This window comes from Marmota flaviventris, chromosome 18, assembly GCF_047511675.1.
Source record: "Marmota flaviventris isolate mMarFla1 chromosome 18, mMarFla1.hap1, whole genome shotgun sequence".
Classification (NCBI taxonomy): Eukaryota; Metazoa; Chordata; class Mammalia; order Rodentia; family Sciuridae; genus Marmota; species Marmota flaviventris.
This window is the reverse complement of record NC_092515.1, coordinates 4,495,693-4,518,056: the sequence shown is the minus strand read 5'-3', so window position 1 is coordinate 4,518,056 and position 22,364 is coordinate 4,495,693. Positions and strand designations below refer to the sequence as shown.

General features: G+C 38.5%; 2 protein-coding genes across 2 annotated transcripts; one reads left to right on the top strand and one right to left on the bottom strand.

The window, feature by feature from the left end:
* Window positions 1–1,542: 1,542 nt before the first annotated feature.
* LOC114080078 (vomeronasal type-1 receptor 4-like) lies at window positions 1,543–2,478 on the bottom strand. Its single transcript, XM_027921621.3, has one exon. It carries the CDS (start codon window positions 2,476–2,478, stop codon window positions 1,543–1,545), a length of 936 nt encoding a protein of 311 aa, XP_027777422.3.
* Window positions 2,479–18,848: 16,370 nt separating this feature from the next.
* LOC114080079 (vomeronasal type-1 receptor 4-like) lies at window positions 18,849–19,787 on the top strand. The gene has a single exon (XM_027921622.1). It carries the CDS (start codon window positions 18,849–18,851, stop codon window positions 19,785–19,787), a length of 939 nt encoding a protein of 312 aa, XP_027777423.1.
* Window positions 19,788–22,364: the final 2,577 nt, after the last annotated feature.

The window sequence follows — 22,364 nt, the reverse complement described above, 5'->3', positions numbered from 1 at the left end:
TACCTACTCTGCTCTGGGCTACTCTTTATTTCATCTCTATTCTCTAAATATATAAAAGACATATTTTAGAAAAAAATCTATTTATTCCACATATGTTGCAAGTACTTTCTAAGTCTAGTTTCTCCCCTTGAAGATCTTACTTTTACCATATCCCTCTGATAACCTGGAAATGCTGGCCATTTTCCATGGGATTTATGCAAATACCTAAGTTGTTCACTTATCTGAATGTCTTCTATGTTCAATTCAGTCTTTTCCATAAAATCAGGTTTTCTTAAATAAGCAAAGATTATAAAAAATTGTAGCTCTCTTAAATATTCCTCATAGATTCACATTCACAAAAATACTTTCTTCTGTGGCATTTTTAGAAGATATACTATGGGTGATAAGAATAGATTTATCAGGGCAATCAAGGGAAAATAAATTTATATCCTGTATAATAATGAGTTTTACCTCCAAAGGTCCTCTAGGAATGTGTGCCCATTAGGACTCTCTCATCACCCACTTGTCAAGAGGCAGTGTTCCACCCATTGTTCCTGCAGTGATTCGTCTCATATCCCTACTGCCACCAACAACTTACATTCTACTGAACACTGTCTGCTGTGCAAGGATCTTTTGGTTTTCCTGTGTACAACCCAGCCTAACTACACAAGATGACTGTGATTTAGAAAGTAACAAATACAAGATTTGGAGGGAATAGCTAAGCATCTCTCTACTTATTTTGTATCATAGTTGTGTTTTATTGCCCAGAGTTTGAAAGTGTGAGATCATGCTGCAACTCTTGTATAGATGACAGTAGAGAGGTACAATCTCTAGGGAAGACCCCAGGCACTTCCTTTCTTGTGGCATAGAAGGCAGCAGGAGCACTGTACTGCCAACCAACTGCAGTCTGGGTGGTGTGGAGTAGCCGAGAAGGATGCTGCACAGGAAAGGAGTTTGGCCACACTTGAGGTTCCCTGCACATAGGGAAACAGACCTTTTAAGGAGAACAGATAAAAAACCTGCTTCACCATTTTCCCTAGAGGGAGATATTACCTTTATTTCCATTTGTAGAAAATAATTCTGTTACAGAAATGTATACTGTGTATACTAAACTCCGAAGGTTCTTGCTGCAACAAACTTCAAGCTAACAAAAGAAGCTTTCAATAAGATGAAAACATTCACGAGAAATACATGAAGAATTGTCATTTAGCAATATCCACCACTTATTTTTCCTCTGTATTTGTGTCTGGCAGAGTTTGGAGCAGTCCAACCCTTGTTTAACAATTGTGATTTAACTCACTTTAATGAATTCATTTAGTGTGCCCCAGCATCAAAAATAATGGTTACTCTCAAAGGATTGTTGCATCAGGATGAGAACACAAGGTCAATCCCCTCCATGATGCTCACATATGTCCCATAGTCAGACAGCTGTCCCATAGTCAGCCAGCTGAGGACTCCAATATCCATTAGGGTTACAATAGAGAGACAAGTGACTCTTCCAGGTTTCTCTGTTGTGAGGGTCATGTATAACTAAAAATTAGGCATTGCACAAAAATTTAAAATTTATGTACTTAAGAAAAAAGTATTTTTCTTCTTTATCCAGTTGAAACAGTCCTTGGATACTGTGGAGTCATGTATCATGAGAAGAAAGGGACTCACAGTGGGAAAACACAGGGAAATGATGCTGGTGATCCTCCACAACCACCAGTTGAGATTAGAAGAAAGGGCAATATAAACATTTAATAGGGAGGAGAGGGTGTGGAAAGTCACAAAGGTGCCCACCAGGACAAGGATTCTCTGGGTGGCTCTGGACTCAGGGCAGGATCTGGGGGAAACTTTGATGCTGTGAATGTGCCAAACCCGCTGCTTGTGCCTGTACAGAAGGAGAACCATGGAGCCACTGGACCAGATTATGAGCATAGAAAAGACAACTTCAGGAAATACAAATAAGGCTGCATATAATGACTCTATGATTTTGTCTCGACCCACAATAGAACAATACCCATAATCAGTTTTCTCTGTTGTGTTTTCAGTACTGCATTTGCTAAGCACATAAAGAGGAAGCATGGAATTTACCAACATGTAAAGTATCCAGCAGAGGGATACAGAGAAGCTAATGTGCTTTGGGGCTATTACTTTAAGATCCCTCCAACAGGAGTTCCTGGGGCTGACCATGATGTTTTGGAAGATACTCAAGAGGCAGATGATGCTAATGGAAACACTCCTGCCTACTCGCTGAATACATGAAATAAGTTTGCATCCAAGATCATTCAAGAAATATTTTATCCCCAAGGCTGCCATTGTCTGGGGAACTCCATTAGAGAGAATAACAAGGGAATTGGCTATACTCAGATGCTTGAGGATCAAATCCTTGGACCTTAATGGGCACTTGTTGCAGGAGAGGACTAGATAGTAGTAAAGAAGAAAGTAATTTCCCAGAATTCCAACTGTGGTTTGTGATAAGAACATCAATCCTATTGCCATGTCCCTGTAGGCCATTCTGTCATCCATCACAGTACCGTTTGGTTTCTATGAGTGAAATGACTCATTTAAATTTTTGTAGCCAGACACTGTGGTGTGCACCAGTAGACACCAGTGACTCAGGAGGCTGAGGCAGAAGGAACTCTTAAGCTAGGAGTTTGAGATCATCCTGGGAAACACAGCAACAGCCATGGGGATTGGCAAAGACAAGAAGATGCATATGTTCATGGGGAAAATTCCCACTCTATTTTCTTAGAGAAGTCATCATTAAAGATCAGATGGTGATACCCTGGGAGAAGCAATGAAAAGTGAGCAGTGGACAGAATGCATAAATCGATCATTTTTCAGAATTAACTGGTATATCCTGATCATATTGAAGAAGAGACAACATCAATCACCACCTACACCATACAAAAATTCAGTTCTGGTCTAAATCTGAAAGAAAATGAATGGAACATTTTCAACAACAAAAGAATATTTTTATACTACTTGGTAACCAATTGTACATCAAACAGCAGACATTCCTGAAGAATATGGTTGAAATGACAAATTATATCTAGTTAAACTAAGATCAATTGCCACACCAACACATGGTGTGTGCAAAGGAAATTAATGTACCAAGTGGGAATAATTTATACAGAATGCACAAAAGAATTGAAGTAAGAATTATGTTCTAACAAAACCCACAAAAATCACTATTCAATGAATAACAAATATGGGGAAAATTTCAGTCAAGTATGACCTTTGTATTTGGTTTAAAGACTTAATATATAGAGCAATATGAATTAGAAATGAGACTTTATAGATCCTAATAAAATATAGTGCACTAATCACAGTCAATCATCTGGATTCAATCAATGAAAGATGCACTCAATATTTAGATTGGTAATATAAATAATAATTGTCATTCCAGAGGCAAAAATATACTGGAAGGTGTACATAGTTGAACAAGTGTACTTTGTCTCTAAACCATGAAACATGATATTGTAGTTAGTGATAAAATGGTGTAGGATAGAAATTTAGTTTTCATTCATCTCAGGTGAAAAGCTCATATGTACCAACACCTATGAAACCATTGGTAGAAAGCAAGATTTTTGAAAGGCACTTTATAATAAATAATAAAATATAATCTTGATACTAGGAATTTCTGGGCATTCTAAGAATAGAAACACAAAGAAATACATTCCATGGGACTGGAATTAAAATGAAAATGTTAATAACCCAGAGGAAACAAAAAAGGCACCTTTGGTTCTGACAACCAATGTTTAATACTCATAAATTTACTTCCCTTATGTGTTGTGTTCCCAAGTTCATCAGGAGAAGAATTCTCACTACAAGCATCACACCATAGGTGATTCACAATTTCTGTCTCCTCTGAATGAATTGGGACACAGATGTTGGTTTGGGTTTCTGTTCAGGATAAGGTGATTCTGCCCTTAATCCTCATCTTTACTGTAGGCATGAAGGCATTATAAACACAGCTCCAATAATATGTATGATTTATTCTATGATTTATGTTGTGTCTGTGGACAGAGGTGCTTTAATTACCACAAAGCTTCAGCACCTCCACACCCAGGTTTCACTATCAACATCTGGGATTATCAATAATAGTCTCACTCACTGAGGACTTTATTACATTCTATTTGGAGCCATCATGTATTGGCCTCAGGCTAATGCAAAATAACAAAAAATTATTCCTTTCCTTGTCTACAATGACACTAGATCACCTTCTCCCAAAATCCTTTTTCAGAAATGGGTACTTCCCCAAACTTCTCTTCTTACACACTGAGCTTTTATGTCAGAATTAGAAACTACTCACTGTGCTTCTTCTGTGCAAGGTGCTAGGCTCAGTGTGAGGTCCTGACAGCCAGCATGGAGGGAGGGAGGCAGCTGGGCCCTGAGATAAAGGTCTGTGCTCCTGTGACCTCACTTCCCCTCAGGGCTGCAATTATCACTTCACCTGGAGAGGCAATGACAGTGCAGGCAGGACTTTGTGGAAAAACTTTCTCCACACTTGCTAATTAATAAGGCAATTATGAGGTCCTTGTTAGTAACTTCAAAATCAGTGTTGAGGAGTTTTGGAAAGGCTGTTTCATTTCCTTGATTCCTTAAGGTTGAAAGTCTATTCCTGGTATGTGTAGGAAATATTGAGCTGGGACCTATGAGGGACTTAGAGATCTTCTAATTAAAAATCTCACTAATTCTTAGTATTCAGATACTTGCGCTTCCCAATTCTAACACAGTCTGGAAAAAACAAAGGAGAATGTGAGAAAGCATCTTAGAAGGATGTCTCATAAGGTAAAAGCAAAAGGAAGATCATAGCGTTATAATTGAAATTAGAAAACTGTACTCATTTGTATAATAGAATTTAAAATTATGGGGAAATAATGTTAGGAAAATATTGTAGGCAAAATTACTTTATGAATATTACCCCAGCATTGGTAGAAAGTCTAATCAGAACATTAGAAGGGAGATGCTTATAACAGTATCTCACAAATAAAATCACCAGAATTAGAGGATCAGACAACAAATTGTCATTTATTTGTGTATCATATAAGCAAATGCTACCATTTCCATCCAACAGCAATAAATGTTTTTCAGAATTACTCCACATACTTTTGCACAGAAGATTAAAGAAGTATGCATAAACTAGTAGCTAAGGAAGAAATGTTGAATTTAATGTATCCAGTGATAATTAGTGTTACAGAATGCACAAAAATAAAAAAAAATCAAATGATTTCAACAGTTAAATAAACACAAAAAATCATTCAATGATTAATAACGATGGGGGGAAAGTTCAGTGTCTTTATTTAAGCACTCTCCAGTATAAGTACACACCAACATGAATTTAAAGTAAAATGTTAGAAAATACCACGATTGGGAAGGATGACAATAGCTCAGGAATCTCATGAACTAGCAATGGGTGTTAAAATTGGTGCAAACATGTGGAAAAACTGGTGGTGTCCACTTACTGGATCAGATACAAACGTCTATGCCAGCAATTCCAATCTGATGACTGCTCAAGGAGCCCTCCAAATATTGCCCTGTGTCCCTGTTGGATTTAATGTAAGCAAGACTGGCCCAAGTTTTAGTTCAACAAGGGAAGAGTGAGACGGTGGAGGCAAGGGAAAGTGAAGTAATGAGAACTGAAAATGTAGAAAATTATATTCCATGCATGCATAATTATGTCAAGATGAGCCCCAGTATTATGCACAATGATAATGCACAAATAAAAACTTAAAAACAAATAAAGGAGGAAAAATTGTAATGAAGAATCAAAACAGATGCTAGGAAACTATGTATTTTAACTTGACAATGGGTGGAATAAAATCCCCTCTAAACAAAGATTTATTTCCACAGAAAAGTATTATTTTGTTGCAACTGCAGGAATAAAAGTGTAGTGGAATCTATAAATGAATTATTCATAAATATTGCTGTGGTACTGAACAATGGCACATGAAGTACTAATATCTGATAAAATAGTTAAGGATAAAAATGAAGTCCTCACTGATTTCACAGCTACATGGTCAAAGTTTCAGTAATGAAGCAGGATTTGTGGAGAACATTCAATACACAAGATATGTCAATAGAAGCTGGCACATGTGCATTCTTCTGCATTGAATAAACTGAAATAAAAAGGAAATTATCATGTGTGTGATTAATATTGGAGTATTATTAAACCAGAGAAATTACCAGATTAATTTGTCCTGACAACTACTGTCCAATTCTCATCCTTATAATGTTGCTTGCTCTTGTGTGTCCAGCAAGGAGAGAAGTTTTGCTTAGCCATCTCAACACAGGGATTTCTCTCCACACGAGGTGGATTGTAATGTACAATTGGAAAACAGCATCTTTTATTCCAGAAACAGTCCCAGGTCTGGGCTTCTGTACATAAGGAGGTGATCCTCACAGTTCTATCCTTATCTTTAGGTATGAAGGCTTTATACACACAGACATCATAGCACTTCAAAATATATTCTATGATTTTCTAAAGTAATGTGAAGAGCAGATTAGTTGCTACTATAGTCCTTAAGCCCCTTCTAAGTCAGAATTTACTATTGATGGTATTATTCACCTATAAACATCCTCAGTGTGTATTTTATTAAATAACTTTAGGAGCCAGGAAAATTGGCATCAGGTCAGGGACACTTCTTCTTTTACTACTGAGCTCATAGTGAAGGAATTATTTCTTTTCCTTCTTTATCTTTATCCTGAATCTCTTCCTAACCCAGAATCTGTTTGTTCCCTCTGCGGACACAAGCACATGCTCAGAATTGTTTTCCTTACTGACTCTGCAGAAGTAGAAAACTGAAATAGAAACTACTCACTGTGCTTCTTGTGTGCAAGGTGGTGGGCTCAGTGTGAGGTCCTGACAGCCAGCATGGAGGGAGGGAGTCAGCTGCACCCTGAGATAAAGGTCTGTGCTCCTATGACCTCACTTCCCCTCAGGGCTGCAATTATCACTTCACCTGGAGAGGCAATGACAGTGCAGGCCTGGGGAGCCCAGGACAAGGCTGAAAAACTTTCTTCACACTTGCTAATTAATAAGGCAATTATGAGTTCTTTGTCAGTACCTCAGAATAGGTGTTGAGTTTGTGAGAGACTGTTGCTTTTGCCTGATCCCTTGAGGCTGACAGGGTCTCCTATGGAAAGTTCAGGAAATAATGACTTGTGACCTATGAGGGACCTGCAAAAGGTTATGTGACTCACTGGACTCCAGGATTCCTGAGAGTTTGTTTTGGTACTTATGTCTCTTAAATTTTTTTGTTTTCTCAGTTACACAGGATAGTAGATAGATTTTGACATAATGTACATCGTGGAGTATAACTCGCATTCCCGTGGTTGTACATGATGAGAGTAATGCTGGTTGTGTATTCCTGTATGAACATAGAAAGGTTATGTGCAATTCATTCTCCTGTCTTTCCTATTCCCAGCAGTCTTCTCTTCCCTTCATTCCCTTTTGTCTAATTCAAAGTATTTCCCCCTCCCTCCCATTATTGTGTGTTAGTATCCACATATCACAGAAAACATTATCTTTTTTTTGGGGGGGTGGGGTTTGTCTTATTTCACTTAGCATGATAATCTTCATTTCCATACATTCACCAGCAAACATCATCATTTTATTCTTCTTTATGGCTGATATTCCATTGTTCATATATACACCACGTTTTCTTTAGCCATTCAACTGTTGAAGGGCAACTAGGTTAGTTCCATAGCTTGGCTAATGTGAATTAAGCTGCTATGAAAATTGATGTGGCTGTGTCAGTATAGTATTCTGGTTTTAAGTCATTCCATTATAAATTGAAGAGAGATAACTGGGTCAAATAAAAGTTCCATTCTAAGATTTCTAAGGAATCTCCATACTGCTTTCCAGGGTGCTGGCACCAATTTGCAGACCCACCAGCAATGTATGAGTGTATCTTTTCCCCCACATTCTCACCAACATTTATTGTTACTTATATTCTGCATAATTGCCATTCTGACTGGTGTGAGATGAATCTCAGGGAAGTTTTAATTTGCATTTCTGTATTTGCTAGAGATGTTGAACATTTTTTAAGTATATTTGCTGACTGATTATATTTCTTCTTCTCTGTAGTATCTGTTCAGTTCTGATTCCCATGTATTGATTGGGTTTTCCTTTTTATTTTTTTGGTGTCCCATTTTTTGAATTCTCTTTACATCTTGAAGATTAATACTCTGAGGTGCACAGGGCCAAGATTTAATCTCCTTCTGTATGCTCTCTTTTCACATGCTTGATTGTTTCCTTTGCTGTGAAGAAACGTTTTAGTTTGATACAATCCCATTTATTTACTCATGATTTTACTTTTTGTGCTTTAGGATTCTTGTTGAGGAATTCAGTTCCTAAGCCAACATGATGGAGATTTGGGCCTAGTTATTATTCTCATACATTCAGGGTCTCTGGTCCAATGCCTGGGCCCTTGGTTTATTTTGATTTGTTTTGGTCAGGGTAAGAAATAGTGATCTAATTTCTTTTTGGTACATCAAATTTCCAGTTTTCCCAGCACTGTTTGTTGAAGAGGATTTTTTCCAATGTATGTTTATGGTGACTTTGTCAAGTATGAGATAACTATATTTATGTGGGTTTGATTCTGTGTCTTCTCTTCTGTACCCCTGATCTTCATGTCTGTTTTGGTGCCAATATCATGCCATTTTTGTTACTGTAGCTCTGTAACATACTTTCAGGTCTGCTATTGTTTTGCCTGTTGTTTCACTTTTCTCACTGAGAATTGCTTTGACTATTATGGGCCTCTATATATTTCCAAATGAATTTAATCACTTTTTTATTTCTATAAAGAATGACATTGGAATTTTAACGAGAATTTCATTAAGTATGTATAAGGCTTTTTGTAGGAGTGCCATTGTGACAGTATTGAATCTGACTGTCAAAGAACATGGGAGATCTTTCCATCTTCTAAGGTCTGCTGTAGGGGTTCTGTGTTTGGGATTGAGGTCTCTGATAGCTTCATGACTGTGGCATGGTTGGTGGCTAGGAAAGCTTCTGTGCAAAGGCACGGGATGCCTGGCTGCTGTAGCAATGCCCTACATGAGGAGGCTCTGTGCGAGAGCCTTATCAGCCTCAACCTTGACTCAGGCACATAGCTCCTGGGAATCAAGGGACTTTCTAGATAACTACAATGCTTCACCAAGCTCTGGTCCTACTGGACCTGCCCACTAACATTACTTGAAACAATGGACTTTCTTGAGAGCTACACAAAGCTCCTAACATTGCATATTGCAACTATAGTGTGTAACTGAGGTGTAAGCTGCACACTGTTGCTAACTCTGTAACCTAGCTGATGACACAATAAACAATAATGTAGTTATGGCACTAATGACCTAGTGTAACCTATTGGTATAAATAAACCTGGCTGCTTTGATGAGCAGCTGTGGTGAGCCGTTCCTATAGACCGTGGCCGCCATTAGAAGATGGCGCCGGCTTCCACTGTGGCCTGTGATAAACAACTCCTTTTTTGGAGAGTTGGCACGTAATCCCTTATCACCCTATGAGAAAGCTCCACGTGGCAGCTTTGCATTGGGGCTTGAGATGCTTTATTAAGGCTGGGAGGGGCATCCAAGAGAGAGAAGAAGAAATATCAAGGGCCTGAATAAACTTCTGAAAGAAGATTCCTGAGTTGCGTCTTCCTTGCGGGCAAGGGGTCGCGACAAGCAGCCATCTTTCCTGCCTCTGCATCTTGTCTCTGGGTCTCTTTTTATTTTCCTTACAGTCTTTTAAAATTTCTTTCTTTTTAGCCTTCTGTAGTTTTCATTGCAGAGGTTGTTCACCTCTTCTGTTAGTTTGATTCCCAAATTTCCTTTGAGGCTATTGTAAATGGGGTGGTTTTCCTATTTTGTCTTTCTGTTGATTCATCAGTGATGTATAGGAATGTGATTGGTTTATGGGTGTTAATTTTATATCATGCTACTTTATTGATGCCTTCAATGTCTTCTATTTTATTGGAGTATAAGATTTCAAAATAATTTTTAATTATCCTCTGTATTTCTGTAGTTTCTGTTGTGATATTACCTTTTTCATCATGGATGCTGGTAATTTGAGTTGTCTCTCTCCTTCTCTTCGTTAGCATGGCTAAGAGTCTATCAATTTTACTTATTTTTTCAAAGAACCAACTTTTTGTTTTGTCAATTTTTTCAATTGTTTCTTCTGTTTCAATTTCATTGATTTCAGCTCTAATTTTAATTATTTGTTGCCTTCTACTGCTTTTGCTGCTGATTTGTTCTTCTTTTTCTAGGGCTTTGAGATGTAGTCTGAGGACATTAATTTGTTGACTTTTTCTTTTAAGAAATGAACTCCATGCAATGAACTTTCACCTTAGAACTGCTTTCATAGTGTCCCAGAGATTTTGATATGTTGTATTACCTCTAATTTTTAAAAATCTCCTCCTTGATGTCTTCTGCAACCCATTGTTCATTCAGTAACATATTATTTAGTCTCCAAGTGTTGCAGTGTATTTTATTTCTTATTTTATCATTGATTTCTAATTTAATTTCATTCCATTATGATCTGATAGAATGCAGGGTAGTGTCTTTACCTTTTATATTTGCTAAGAGATTCTTTGTGGCATAGTATATGTTCTATTTCAGAGAAGGATCCATGTGCTGCTGAGAAGAAAATATATTCTCTCATGGAAGGATGAAATATTCTATATATGTCATTTAAGTCTAAGTTATTGATTGTATTATTGAGTTCTATAGTTTTTTTGTTCAACTTTTGTTTGGAAGATCTATGTAGTGATGAAAGAGGTGGGTTAAAATCACCCAAAATTTTGTGTTGGGGTCGATTTGACTCTTGAACTTGAGAAGAGTTTGTTTGATGAATGTAGATTCTGCATTGTTTGGGGCATATATATTTATAATTGTTAAGTCTTGGTGGTGTGTGGTTCCCTTGGCCACTATGTAGTGTCCCCCTTTATCCTTTTTGATTGACTACTTTGAAGTCTACTTTATTTTATATGAGGATGGAAACCCCTGCTTGCTTCCACAGTTCATGTGAGTGGTATAATTTTTACCAACCCTTCACCTTCAGTCTGTGAATAGCTTTTCCTATGAGATGAGTCTCTTGGACTTTTAAAAATCTAATCTGCTAGTCTTTGTCTTTTGATTGGTGAGTTTAGGCTATTAACATTCAGGATTATTATTGAGTCATGATTCACATTCCCAGCCATTTTTGTTTATTTTTGGTATTTAATGTGATCTGGTTTCTCCTCTGATTAGATTTTCCTTTACTGTAATCCCTCCGTTTGCTGATTTTCATCATTTTTTTTCATTTCTTCTTCTTGAAATATTTTACTGAGGTTGTTCTGAAGTGTAGGCTTTCTAGTTATAAATTCTTTTAACTTTTGTTTATCATGGAAGGTTTTGATTTCATCATCAAATCTAAAGTTCAGTTTTGCTGGATAAAAAATTCTTGGTTGGCATCCATTTTCTTTCAGAGCTTGGTATATGTTGTTCTGTGGTCTCCTGGCTTTGAGAATCTGGGTTGAAAAATCTGCTGGGATATGAATTGGTCTTCCCCTATATGTGATCTGATTCCTCTCTCTTGTAGCTTTTAAGATTCTATTCTTATTCTGTATGTTAGGAATTTTTATTATAATGTGCATTTATACATAAAGGAATGTCTGTTATATTTTGTTCACTTGGTGAACTGTAAGTCTCTTGTGTTTGGTTTTCCAGTTTGTTCTTTATGCTTCAGAAATTCTCTGATATTATCTCATTGAAGAGATTGTGCATTCCATTGGTTTAAAACTCTGTGTCTTCCTCTATCCCAATAACTCTTAGATTTGGTCTTTTGATGCTATCTCATAATTCTTGGATGTTCTTTCTGTTCATGGTTTCTAACTTTCTTCACTGTGATCAACTTTATTTTCCAGATTGTATACTTTGTCTTCATTATCTGATGTTCTTTCTTCCAAGTGGTGTAGTCTGTTGGTTATGCTTTCTATTGAGTTTTATATTTGATTTATTGTATCCTTCATTTCAAGGATTTCTGACTTTTTTTTTCCAGTTTATCTGTCTCATGAAGTAATCTTTTACTAGCTGTATTTGCTCTATTATCTCATTGTTGTAGTGATCAAGTTTTGCCTGTATTTGTTCATTTAGGTCATTCTTTAATTCACAGATCTTTAATTATGCACCTTCTAACTCCTTCTCTGACATTTCATCAACTTTCTTGTCCATGGGTTTTGATATTATAGTGTCCCGGTTTGTTTGTGGCACTTTCCTCCCTTGTTTTTTCATGTTGTCTATGTGTCTTCCTTTCTTACAGTGTGAATCTGAGGTATTATGGTTTCTTCCCTATATTCTTGTAGTACCCGTGCAGATTATCTGTATGTCACCTTTATGTTGGGCTTCCAGACCTTGCTGATGTCCCTCAATGAATGCTACTGCATCCTGAGTCTGGGTCCTGCATAAGTGGAGTGGTGGATCTGGGCTGCTGGGCTTGACCTCCTCTTGTAGTCGCTGGTTGTAAGAGGTGATCCTGTGCCAAAGTTTAGGCTCTGGCAGTGTTTGCTCCACCAGGGTAGGGGTGAACTGGGTCTACTGAGACCCTGGATCCAGCGTGGACTGGTGTGGGTGGATCTGGGCCTCTGGACTTGACCTCACGTGGTAGCCTGGTGGTCAGAAGGGGCTGTACTTGTGTCCTTAACACAAAACCAAGTGCGTCCTCAGGTAGAAGTCCTGATATGGACCAGGCCTATCTCCCTGAACATAATTTACCATGGGACAGGTGCCTTCTGGGTTATAGCTCCCTCAGAACTTCTGCATTAACAAAATGTCTCAGTGTTCTCTCAAAATTGACTTTGGCTTTTAGAATAATTATTTATAAGCAAATGGAAATAAGTTACAGTGAAAGTTTAAAATTCCATCAGTTTAAAAAATAATAGGAATTTAGAAAAGCCAAACTAAACACAGTAGTGAATTGTTAAAAAAAAAAAAAAAATCCCGACTGCTGTAAATGAGGCATGCTTGTTCCCTGGATTGACAACTACCATTAAGCCAGTCTCAAATCCCTCCCATTCTTCATCTGAGCATGGCTTAAGAGAGATGTTTACCTTCTGCATAATCAAGTTATCCTAGTCAATGTGCAAATCACCTCAGTACCTGCCTCATGTCAGGAAAGAAAATAAGTTGCCTTGTGCTGCTTTCATAACAGGAATGGTACATAATTCCTTCTTTTACAAATTCACACAAACCTCATTGAACCTACTGGTTTAAGAAAAGCATTCAAGTACATGTATGAAGATTTGAATTGGGTGTCAACTACCTTATACACAAGAAGAGATATGAAAAATTGTGGTATATACATACATACAATTATAATGCAAAAAAGTACATGTATAATGGCATAAATTGACTTGAACATACTTTATATACAGAGATACGAAAAATTGTGCTCTATATGTGTAATAAAGATTGTAATGCATTCCACTGTTGTCATGTATTAAAAATAATAAAATCAATAAAAAATAGAATTGCAAAATTAAAAAAAAAAAAGAGAGAAGCATTCAATATTCGCAGTGGGAATTCTGGAGAGTGGTCAACTCTAAGTTTTTCTGACAGGAAATATGCAGTCCAGGCCTCCTGTTCCCCTGCAGAACCCTCTGGCTGGCACAGCAGGGAACTGGCAGGATGGCAGCCAGTGATGTGGCTGTAGGAATCATCTGCCTGGCACAGACTGTGGCTGGAGCTCTGGGCAATTCCTCTCTTCTCCTCCATTACCTGGTCCTTTACTTCACTGGGTGCAGGGTAAGACACACAGACTTTTTTTTTTGAGCATAGTTTCCTTCCAGACTTGATTCTTTTTTTTCCACTGAGTTAGTGTCTCTTTATTCTTTTTCTGATATACTCTTCCAGGGTTAACTACTTCCCTTGTCCCCTGACAACTTTTATGTGACAACCTGCAAAAAGAGAGACCTCTGCTGCAAACATGCTTCCTATGAGGAAGATTTCCCTCCCTGTTGGTTCTTTCTTCCTGTCCTCTGGTCTCCTAGGAAGTGTTCAACATGTTTGAAAGAGGAACAAATAAAGTATATTTGAAGAAAGGAAGAAGGTCCTATGTGACCACAAGTGTTTTTCAAAGTCTTCTGTGTGGCTTTCAGTTCAGTTTTTGTCTTTCTCAGTCTATTTGACACCTGTTAATTACTGGACTCATTATATATTTTAGATGTTCTTGTTATTTGCAGTTTGGGGATAGTTAAGGTGGTCCCTAACTTTGGGAAGACTAGCTCTGCCAGAGCTGGCAATCTCTTAAAGGAAGAAAGTGACTCCACAGAACATGGGATTCGTATAACTATTCATCTACCTATGGCTGTGGGTAAAAACCTACCAGATAGGAAATAGGGTGAACAGTTAAGGAAATCTCAGGTATAATATACTGACATGTTAGAGGTTCTGTATTCTGAATAGAATTTTTACCACATAATCACATGGTTAGTGTTCTTGACATGGGTATTTATGAGAGACTTTGGATGAGTTTGTTCTATTCTAGTGACCATTTTGCTATATTTATGGTGTCCTGTTTTCTACATAAATATTCACAGTAAAATTTATCATTTTTAAATTGGGCAAAGTATGTGAGTAGGTGTAGTTTTAGAGAAGTCAGAGTGGCCAGCATATATATCAGTTTTGCTTGTAGAGAACAATCTGTAAAAAGAACAAAAATACAAGGAGATATTACCCCACAAGTGTTGGGATTGTTAATATGAAAAAGACCAGAGAAAACAAGTGTTGGCAGGAATATGGGGCAGATTATGTGGGAGATCAGATAACCTGCACCCCACCATGGCAAAGTGCAGGAGGATGCCTCTGAAAATGTAGAGTAAAACTCACCTGTGGGGCAGCAATCCCACTCCCTGCTGCGCATCTAAAGGAAAGTATTCATAGTCAACAAGACGTCTGCACCTCCAGGTTCACTGCAGCACTGTTCACGACAGGAAAGACAGCAGCAAGGTGAGATGTGGTGTCCACCAGAGTGTACAGGTGTGTAGGTGAGGTGGTGTGTCCATCAACACTCAGGGGAATGGTACTGAGCCTTCTACCCAGGGAAATCTTGCCACTGTGCTGACGAATGATCCTGCAGGGCAGCATGGAAGTGGCAAATAAGAATACTGTTGGAGGTGCTGGAGTATAGCTCAGTTGTTAGAGTGCTTGTCTCAGATGCACAATCCCCAGCACTGGCAAAACAAACAAACAATAAAAAAGATACTGTTTGATCTCACGCATGTGGCTTCTAAAAGAGTAAACTTCACAGAAACAGAGTGGAATGAGTATTGTAAAGAGGTGGGTAGTGAGAGACATGGGGAGATGGTTGGAAGTGCACAGAGTTCCATTACTACATGAATGAACTCTGGGATCTACTGTACAACATAGAACTGCAGTTAGCAAGACAAGGTTGTGTTCTTGAAATTTGCTGAGAGATATTCAATGTTCCCCACCCAAGTTAGATATATTACATGATAAGTAGGTAAATTAACTGGTTTTCAGTAATCATTCCATAGTATCTACCCATGTGAATTCCTCATGTACACCACAAATGTACACAAATTCTGTTGTCAGTCTCACTCCGTAAGCAGGGCTGAGTCTGAACGCATGTTTCCCTACTGTTCGGGGAGGCTTGCCTCCTCACTCTGAGCTGCAGTCACACATGGAACCTCCCCCATCCCTCAGAGCCATGAATCCATTCCACACCCAACCTCCATACAGCTGTGTTGTGACATATTTAATGTCTGTTCCTCAGTGATGTCTCTCCTAGTGGCCTCAGGACAGCCCTTCTGCCTTCCATTAACCCAACAAGACTCATCATCAGAGCTCTGTCTTCTCTTGTATCCACCCTCAACTCCAATTCCTCAGTCCGCTCCAGGGCCCCTGGGCCCCCCACAACCAAATGTCCAAGGTCAACTCTCAGCCTTCTCAACACCCAATTCAGGCTTATTTCCCTGTCCACCCTTTCCTCATGTCATTATTTTAACTACTTCAATATACCTCCCATTGAGTGTCAGTGCCCAAAACCCACCTGTGTGCACACCACAGGTTTTCACCTGGATGGTAAATCTCACAGCATTAGTTAAGGTGCCTCAGTGTATACATTGTCCTTGCAGGGCTGGAGGGAGTACAGTAATGAAAGGGCTCCTGTGCTGTGGTCACCACTTGGGGCTACTGAATTAATATTAGTATTATTAATACCAATATAAGTCATTTATTATTAATTTGAAATAAATGTTACTAATATTAATTAGTAATATTAATATTAGGTTTGACATTACAGAAATCTTGGCTCAGACAAGTCAAACTCATCCTGATGATGTCATTGTTGAAGGAGAATTTTATTTCATTTTGTTTGATGGATATTGTTCTGTTCCTCCCCGTGTCAGTAGTGGAGGTCAATATTGGCAGGGCTTATTTATTCACAAAGTAGAATATAAATTAACATTCATTACGTAAATGTATCCAATGAATTCACTCATCTTTGTGCAGGTGAATCCGGTGACTTCGAAGGTGAACTACTAGCATCCATTCTTTCTTTTCCTTGTATCTGTGTTAATATCCTTCCTACGTGTTTTCTCTTTTTCCATTTCTCTGCTCATACCTTCAATCTGGTGTCATTCATTGAAATGAAGAACAGGAAGCAACTAGATTTGGGGTAGAAATCTTCCCAGGGAAGGAAGAAATAATATGAGACATGCAAAGCTCACTGCCAGCCCTTCATATGACAGACCTCAGTACTTCCCAACCCCTCCAAGTGACACCCTGTTGGTCTCCCAGGATCATGGATAAGTAAGGGTCTCTCCAAACACTAGAATATCCTCTGAAGACATGTTATGAAGAAAGTTAAAATTGTTTTTCATAAGTGACACCTGGGGAGAAAGTTTCCAGCAGTGTCCTCAGCTCCCCAGCCTGCACAGCCATTGCTGCTGCTGGCACAGTGGTAATTTCAGGTCCCAGGGGAGGTGAGGTCACAGAGCCACAGACCCATATCTCAGGAGCTGGCCGCCTCCCTGCAGCACACATGTTGGTCAGAGAGGCCTCTGCACTGAGGTCACCATCCTGGCAGAGAGGAAGAGCCTGGAGAGTGACTCAGGGTGACTCTGAGAGCAGCATCTGTGAGAAGAGACCCATCAAGAGTCTGGGTAAGGGATCACAGCTGAAAAGGGGACACTCCGTTGAACCCTCCAGAAGCCAGAGCCACACAAGTATTAAAATGGTTGATGAAGAATGGCTCCAGGTAGCAAAGATAAATGGGTCCTAGCCTAAATGACACACCACCATGGGTCCTAATTTAACTATATGTGATTCTTACTGACAGGGATTGTTGTGGTTTAGTGCAAATGAAAATTAAATGTGATTTTCAAGGTGTACAAGGATGTTGTTTTAAAGTCACCCAGCTGTTAAGTTTCCCTCACAGGAAGTCTACACTAAATCTTCATAATTTCTAGGTCCAGACTCATAGTATCTCCCTGCCTGTGTGTGGAGTAGGAGGAGCTCACAGGAATCTTCTTAGGCCTGTGCAGAGAGAGAGCTGATGGTGACTGCTTGGGCAGAACATTTTCTCTGACTCTTAGCATAGTGCAGCCAACAGAGAGAGTAATTGTAGCAATCATGAAAGCCTAAGAATTCAAGGATAATGAGCCCATTTCTCTATATTGTGAAAAGGAAATAGTAGATGGGATTACTACGGGTTTCTAGTACTACCTGTAAGAGCTTTATATTTTTTTCATGTGGGATATCTTCTCATGGTAGTGAATGCACTGTGGCATAGGAATCTGATAGTGGAGCAGGGTATGAATGTGCAGGGGACATAGGAAAGCCCTTCACCATCTGTTCACTAACATGTGAACCTAAAATTTTCTACCCAATAAATTTTGTTAAATATATTCATTCAAATCAATGCAGACATTCTAGTATTTTGACTTTTAAATGACCATACATACCAATATTCATGGATGGCTCCTATTGTACTATCATTTACTAATCTTACCTTTTTGAAATATTTTTTCTTTGGTTATTAAATAACTCCTATTTGTATCTTCTGAAGATGTGAACATTTTGTTTCAACACTATGCTCTTTAATCATGTGTTACTTCTTGGTATTCCAAGAAAGAGTACATGGCCTGGGAATGTGGCAAAATTCCTGTGAAAGGGGCCACTGAGCTGCGTTCCTAACACACAACCACATGAGTCTTGGGGTATCTGTCCCGATGTGGAGTCAATCCTGCCTTCTGCAGGTAACTCTCCATGGGACAGATGCCTCCAGGGCTAGAGTTCCCTCAGTGCATCTGCAGGTATTAAAATATCTAACTGTTCCTTCATAATTGACCTTGTACATAGAATAAATATTTCCAAGTGAATGGAAACATTTTACAATGAAAAGTTTAAGAATAGCACTAGTTTTGAAGACAATAGGGATATAGAAAAATGGAAGTCAATATGATCTGGCTTGATAGAAGAACCTGCTCATTACCATTATAGAAGCTTGATGGTTCATGCTATACTCTTTGTAAACACTCAGCCAGGTTCAAGACCCCTCTGTGCACCTGATCAGAGTATGAATCTGGACAGAGACTTAACATGTGTTTGCACAAGTTCTCCTGGTCATCTCAGCCCCTGAGTAATGTCATGAAGATTCAGGAATCACCATGTGCTGCCTTCACAACAGGGATTTATACACACTTCCTGCCTCAACTAGTCATGAACCTCATTAAAACCTGCTAGTGAAAATAAATCCTTAGGTAAGTTTTCAGGGTGGTAACTCTGGAGCGTGGGCAATACTGGATTTTGGTTGACAGGATACGTGCAGTCCAGGCCTCCTGTTCCCCTGCAGGACCCTCTGGCTGGGACAGCAGGGAACTGGCAGGATGGCAGCCAGTGATGTGGCTGTAGGTATCATCTTCTTGTCACAGACTGTGGTTGGAGCTCTGGGCAATTCCTCTCTTCTCCTCCATTACCTGGTCCTTTACTTCACTGGGTGCAGGGTAAGACACACAGACTTGATGATTCAGCACTTGATTGTGGCCAACTTGTTAACTCTCCTATGTAGAGGAGTTCCTCAGACAGTGGCAGCTTTTGGAGTGAAAGATTTCCTCAGTGATGTTGGATGCAAGCTGCTTTTCTATCTTCACAGGGTGGGCAGGGGTGTGTCCATTGGCAGCACCTGCCTCCTGAGTGTCTTCCAGGCCATGAAGATTAGTCCTGAGAATTCCAGCTGTTCAGAGCTTAAAGTGAAAGCTCCCAAATACATTGGTGTCTCCATATACCTGAGCTGGATTCTGTACCTGCTTGTAAATATTATAATTATTTCACATATGACTGGAAAAAGGAGCAACAATAATATCACAAGCATGAAAGATTTTGAATACTGTTCTAGTGTTCCTTATCACAGAACCACAGACTCACTGCATGCAGCATTGCTAACCTTCCCTGATGCCCTGTGTGTGGGGCTCATGCTCTGGGCCAGCAGCTCCATGGTGCTCATCCTGCACAGGCACAAGCAGAGAATGAAGTACGTTCATAAGACCAGCTCCCCCAGGTCCTCCCCTGAGTCTACAGCCACCAAGAACATCCTCCTCTTGGTGAGCACTTTTGTGTCTTTTTACACACTTTCCTGCATCTTTCAGGTTTGTATGATTGTTATTTATAATCCCCACTGGCTGCTGGTAAAGATGGGTGCCATAGTTGCTGGGAGTTTCCCAGCTCTCAGTCCCTTTCTGCTTATGAGAAGGGACTCCAGTGCATCCAGGCTCAGTCTCTCTGGAATAAGGAATAGGAAAATCCCCAATGTCAGGAGGAACGTGTAAATTGTAGGCTTTTACACAATTCTTATATTTCTTCATTTATACCCCCAAATAAAAAGAATAGTGATAGTCATATCTCTAAGAATGACAATCAACACACATGTGCTTTTTTATTACAGTGTGTGCATGTGTGTTTGTATGTGTACCTGAGTAAGTGCACATGTATACCACTTAGATTTGGCTTTATTGTCCACCCAACAATATTTTGGTAAAAGTAGATGTAACAAATATAAATTTCAGACTCCATATACCAATTACAACCACAGCCAAATTCTTCAGCATAAATCTGCTTTCATTATTTTTCTTTCTTTATTTACAAGTGACATGTATTTTTCATTTATCTACATATTATGTTTATGTTTCAGCTGTGTCTTTTGAAGGAAATATCAAAGTGAACACTATCAAGTGTTTTTCTTTTGCAATGAAATGAGACATGTTTCATGTAATCTTGGACATGATGGGAAGCAAAATCTTCTGATGTCCTCTTTATTAAACAGCTTATATTGAATTTATTGATTTTGTGCTGTGATTTTCACAATGCAGTATTTTTTTTTCATAAGCTAATTAGGTTTTAACCTTTATTTAATGTCTACCTTGTTTGTTTACAATACTGGGTACTAATAAATTTTAGTTCAGTACTTAATATTGAATTAGTGATATGTATCTTTGAAACATTTGTATGTATGTGTTGGCATGTGTTTCTAATCAAATTTCACAAATTGAAAACTCCTGTGCAAGCAGCTGCTACATGGTAAAACAATATCCTAGTTGGTATTACTCCTCTTTCCTGTATGTGTTCCCAATAGTGAGCAGTATGTCACTTCTAACGGTAGAGATCACTTTCAACGTTTTGCACTTTATATAAATAATATCATTCAACATCAGCTGTTTTATATTTGACTTTGAAAATTCCATATGCTTCTGAAATTTGCAGGTAAACAGATGGCGTTGGAGAAGATAATACTAAGTGCAGTTAGCTAATCCCAAAGAAACAAATGCTGATTGTTTTCTCTGATGTAAGGAGGCTGACTCATAGTGGGGTAGGGAGGGGGAGCATGGGAGGAATAGACAAACTCTAGATAGGGAAGAGGGGTGGGAGGGAAAGAGAGAGGGCAAGGGATTAGCGAGGATGGTGGGATGTGATGGACATCATTATCCAAAGTACATGTGTGAAGACTCGAATTGGGTGTCAACATACTTTATATATAAACAGAGATATAAAATATTGTTTTATATATGTGTAATAAGAATCATAATGTAAAAAACCCCCACAAGGTACATATATAAAGGCATGGATTGGTGTGACCATGCTTTATATTCAAAGATATAAAAATTATGTTCTATATGTATAATAAAAATTGTAATTCATTCCACTGTCATGTATTTAAAAAGACAAAATCAATTAAAAAAAGAAAAAAGAAGAAAATTTCATAGGCTTCATATTTGTATTTTCCCATGTTGTTGATGATAGAATCTAACTGAAGGAATTTCAAACAATTCTAGCATTTCTCCCTTGATTCACACATGCTCTAGTATGGATGTGATTTATGTTTCCAACCTAATTTTCACATGTTGGAAATTTTTACCCCAGTGTGATTTGTTGTGTGGTGAAACCTTTGAGAAGTGGATGCAATACAAGGTGGTTGGTCATGGGGAGATCACCTTGGAAAGGATTAATGATGGATTATATTAGTTCCCTACAGCAAGTGCAGCTGTCTCCACTGTCTTTTGCTCCCTGTTCTGCTCTGTGGTCTCTTCTGTACGTGATTCTACCTTTGTGATTCCATCTGCTGTGAGGCCCTCACCAGGACTGAGCAGATGCTGGCACCATGCTCCTGAGTCTCCAGAAATGTAGTTCAATAAATTTCCTTTCTTTATAAGGTGTTTGTGTAGGCATTTGGGTAGGCAGCAGAAACTGATCAGTACAACACATTGGAACATCGTGATCAGCACTGATATGTGGGAAGTGTGACATGTTTTCATGATACTTTCATGTGTTTCTTCACATACATGTATATATGTGAACATATGTTTATGTATACATATCTACAAATTGCATACATTTTTCTGAACATAGGTTTATATAGGCTTGCCTTTAGCATGTATGATCAGAGTTTACCAAATATGTCTATGAATTTCAACCCATCAGGTACCCATACTTTTATTTTTATATTTTTGAAGAAGAAAATGCTTTTATTAAGCTGAACATGAAGAAAAGCAAAATCTTATTAGAATTAAACCTGGATAAATAACGCTGTTATGAAATTTACATGTCTCACATTCATTTGAGAGGAAAATGTTACATTTGAGGACTCTTCTTGGTGTAATGAACAAATTTCTACAGAATTTTCAAAATAGTAAATAGCAATTGGCATGTGTTCTTAAACTGTGCTACAACAGATTTTGAATCTCTGCTGATCAGAGGCAGCAAGATAAGGTGTGATTTGTTAAACATCAAGAACTACATCTCTAATGAGACTGCTGCTACCTCAGTGCACCTTTTTCATTGATGTGGCCAGTGTTGGCTGTGGGTGCCGCATAATAAGCACATTTCTCCTGAAGTAATAGGTACTCTTTGAT

Coding starts and splice junctions, on each gene's coding strand:
- LOC114080078 (XM_027921621.3), bottom strand. CDS start 2,478: ATGGCCTACAGGGACATGGCAATAGGATTGATGTTCTTATCACAAACC.
- LOC114080079 (XM_027921622.1), top strand. CDS start 18,849: ATGGCAGCCAGTGATGTGGCTGTAGGTATCATCTTCTTGTCACAGACT.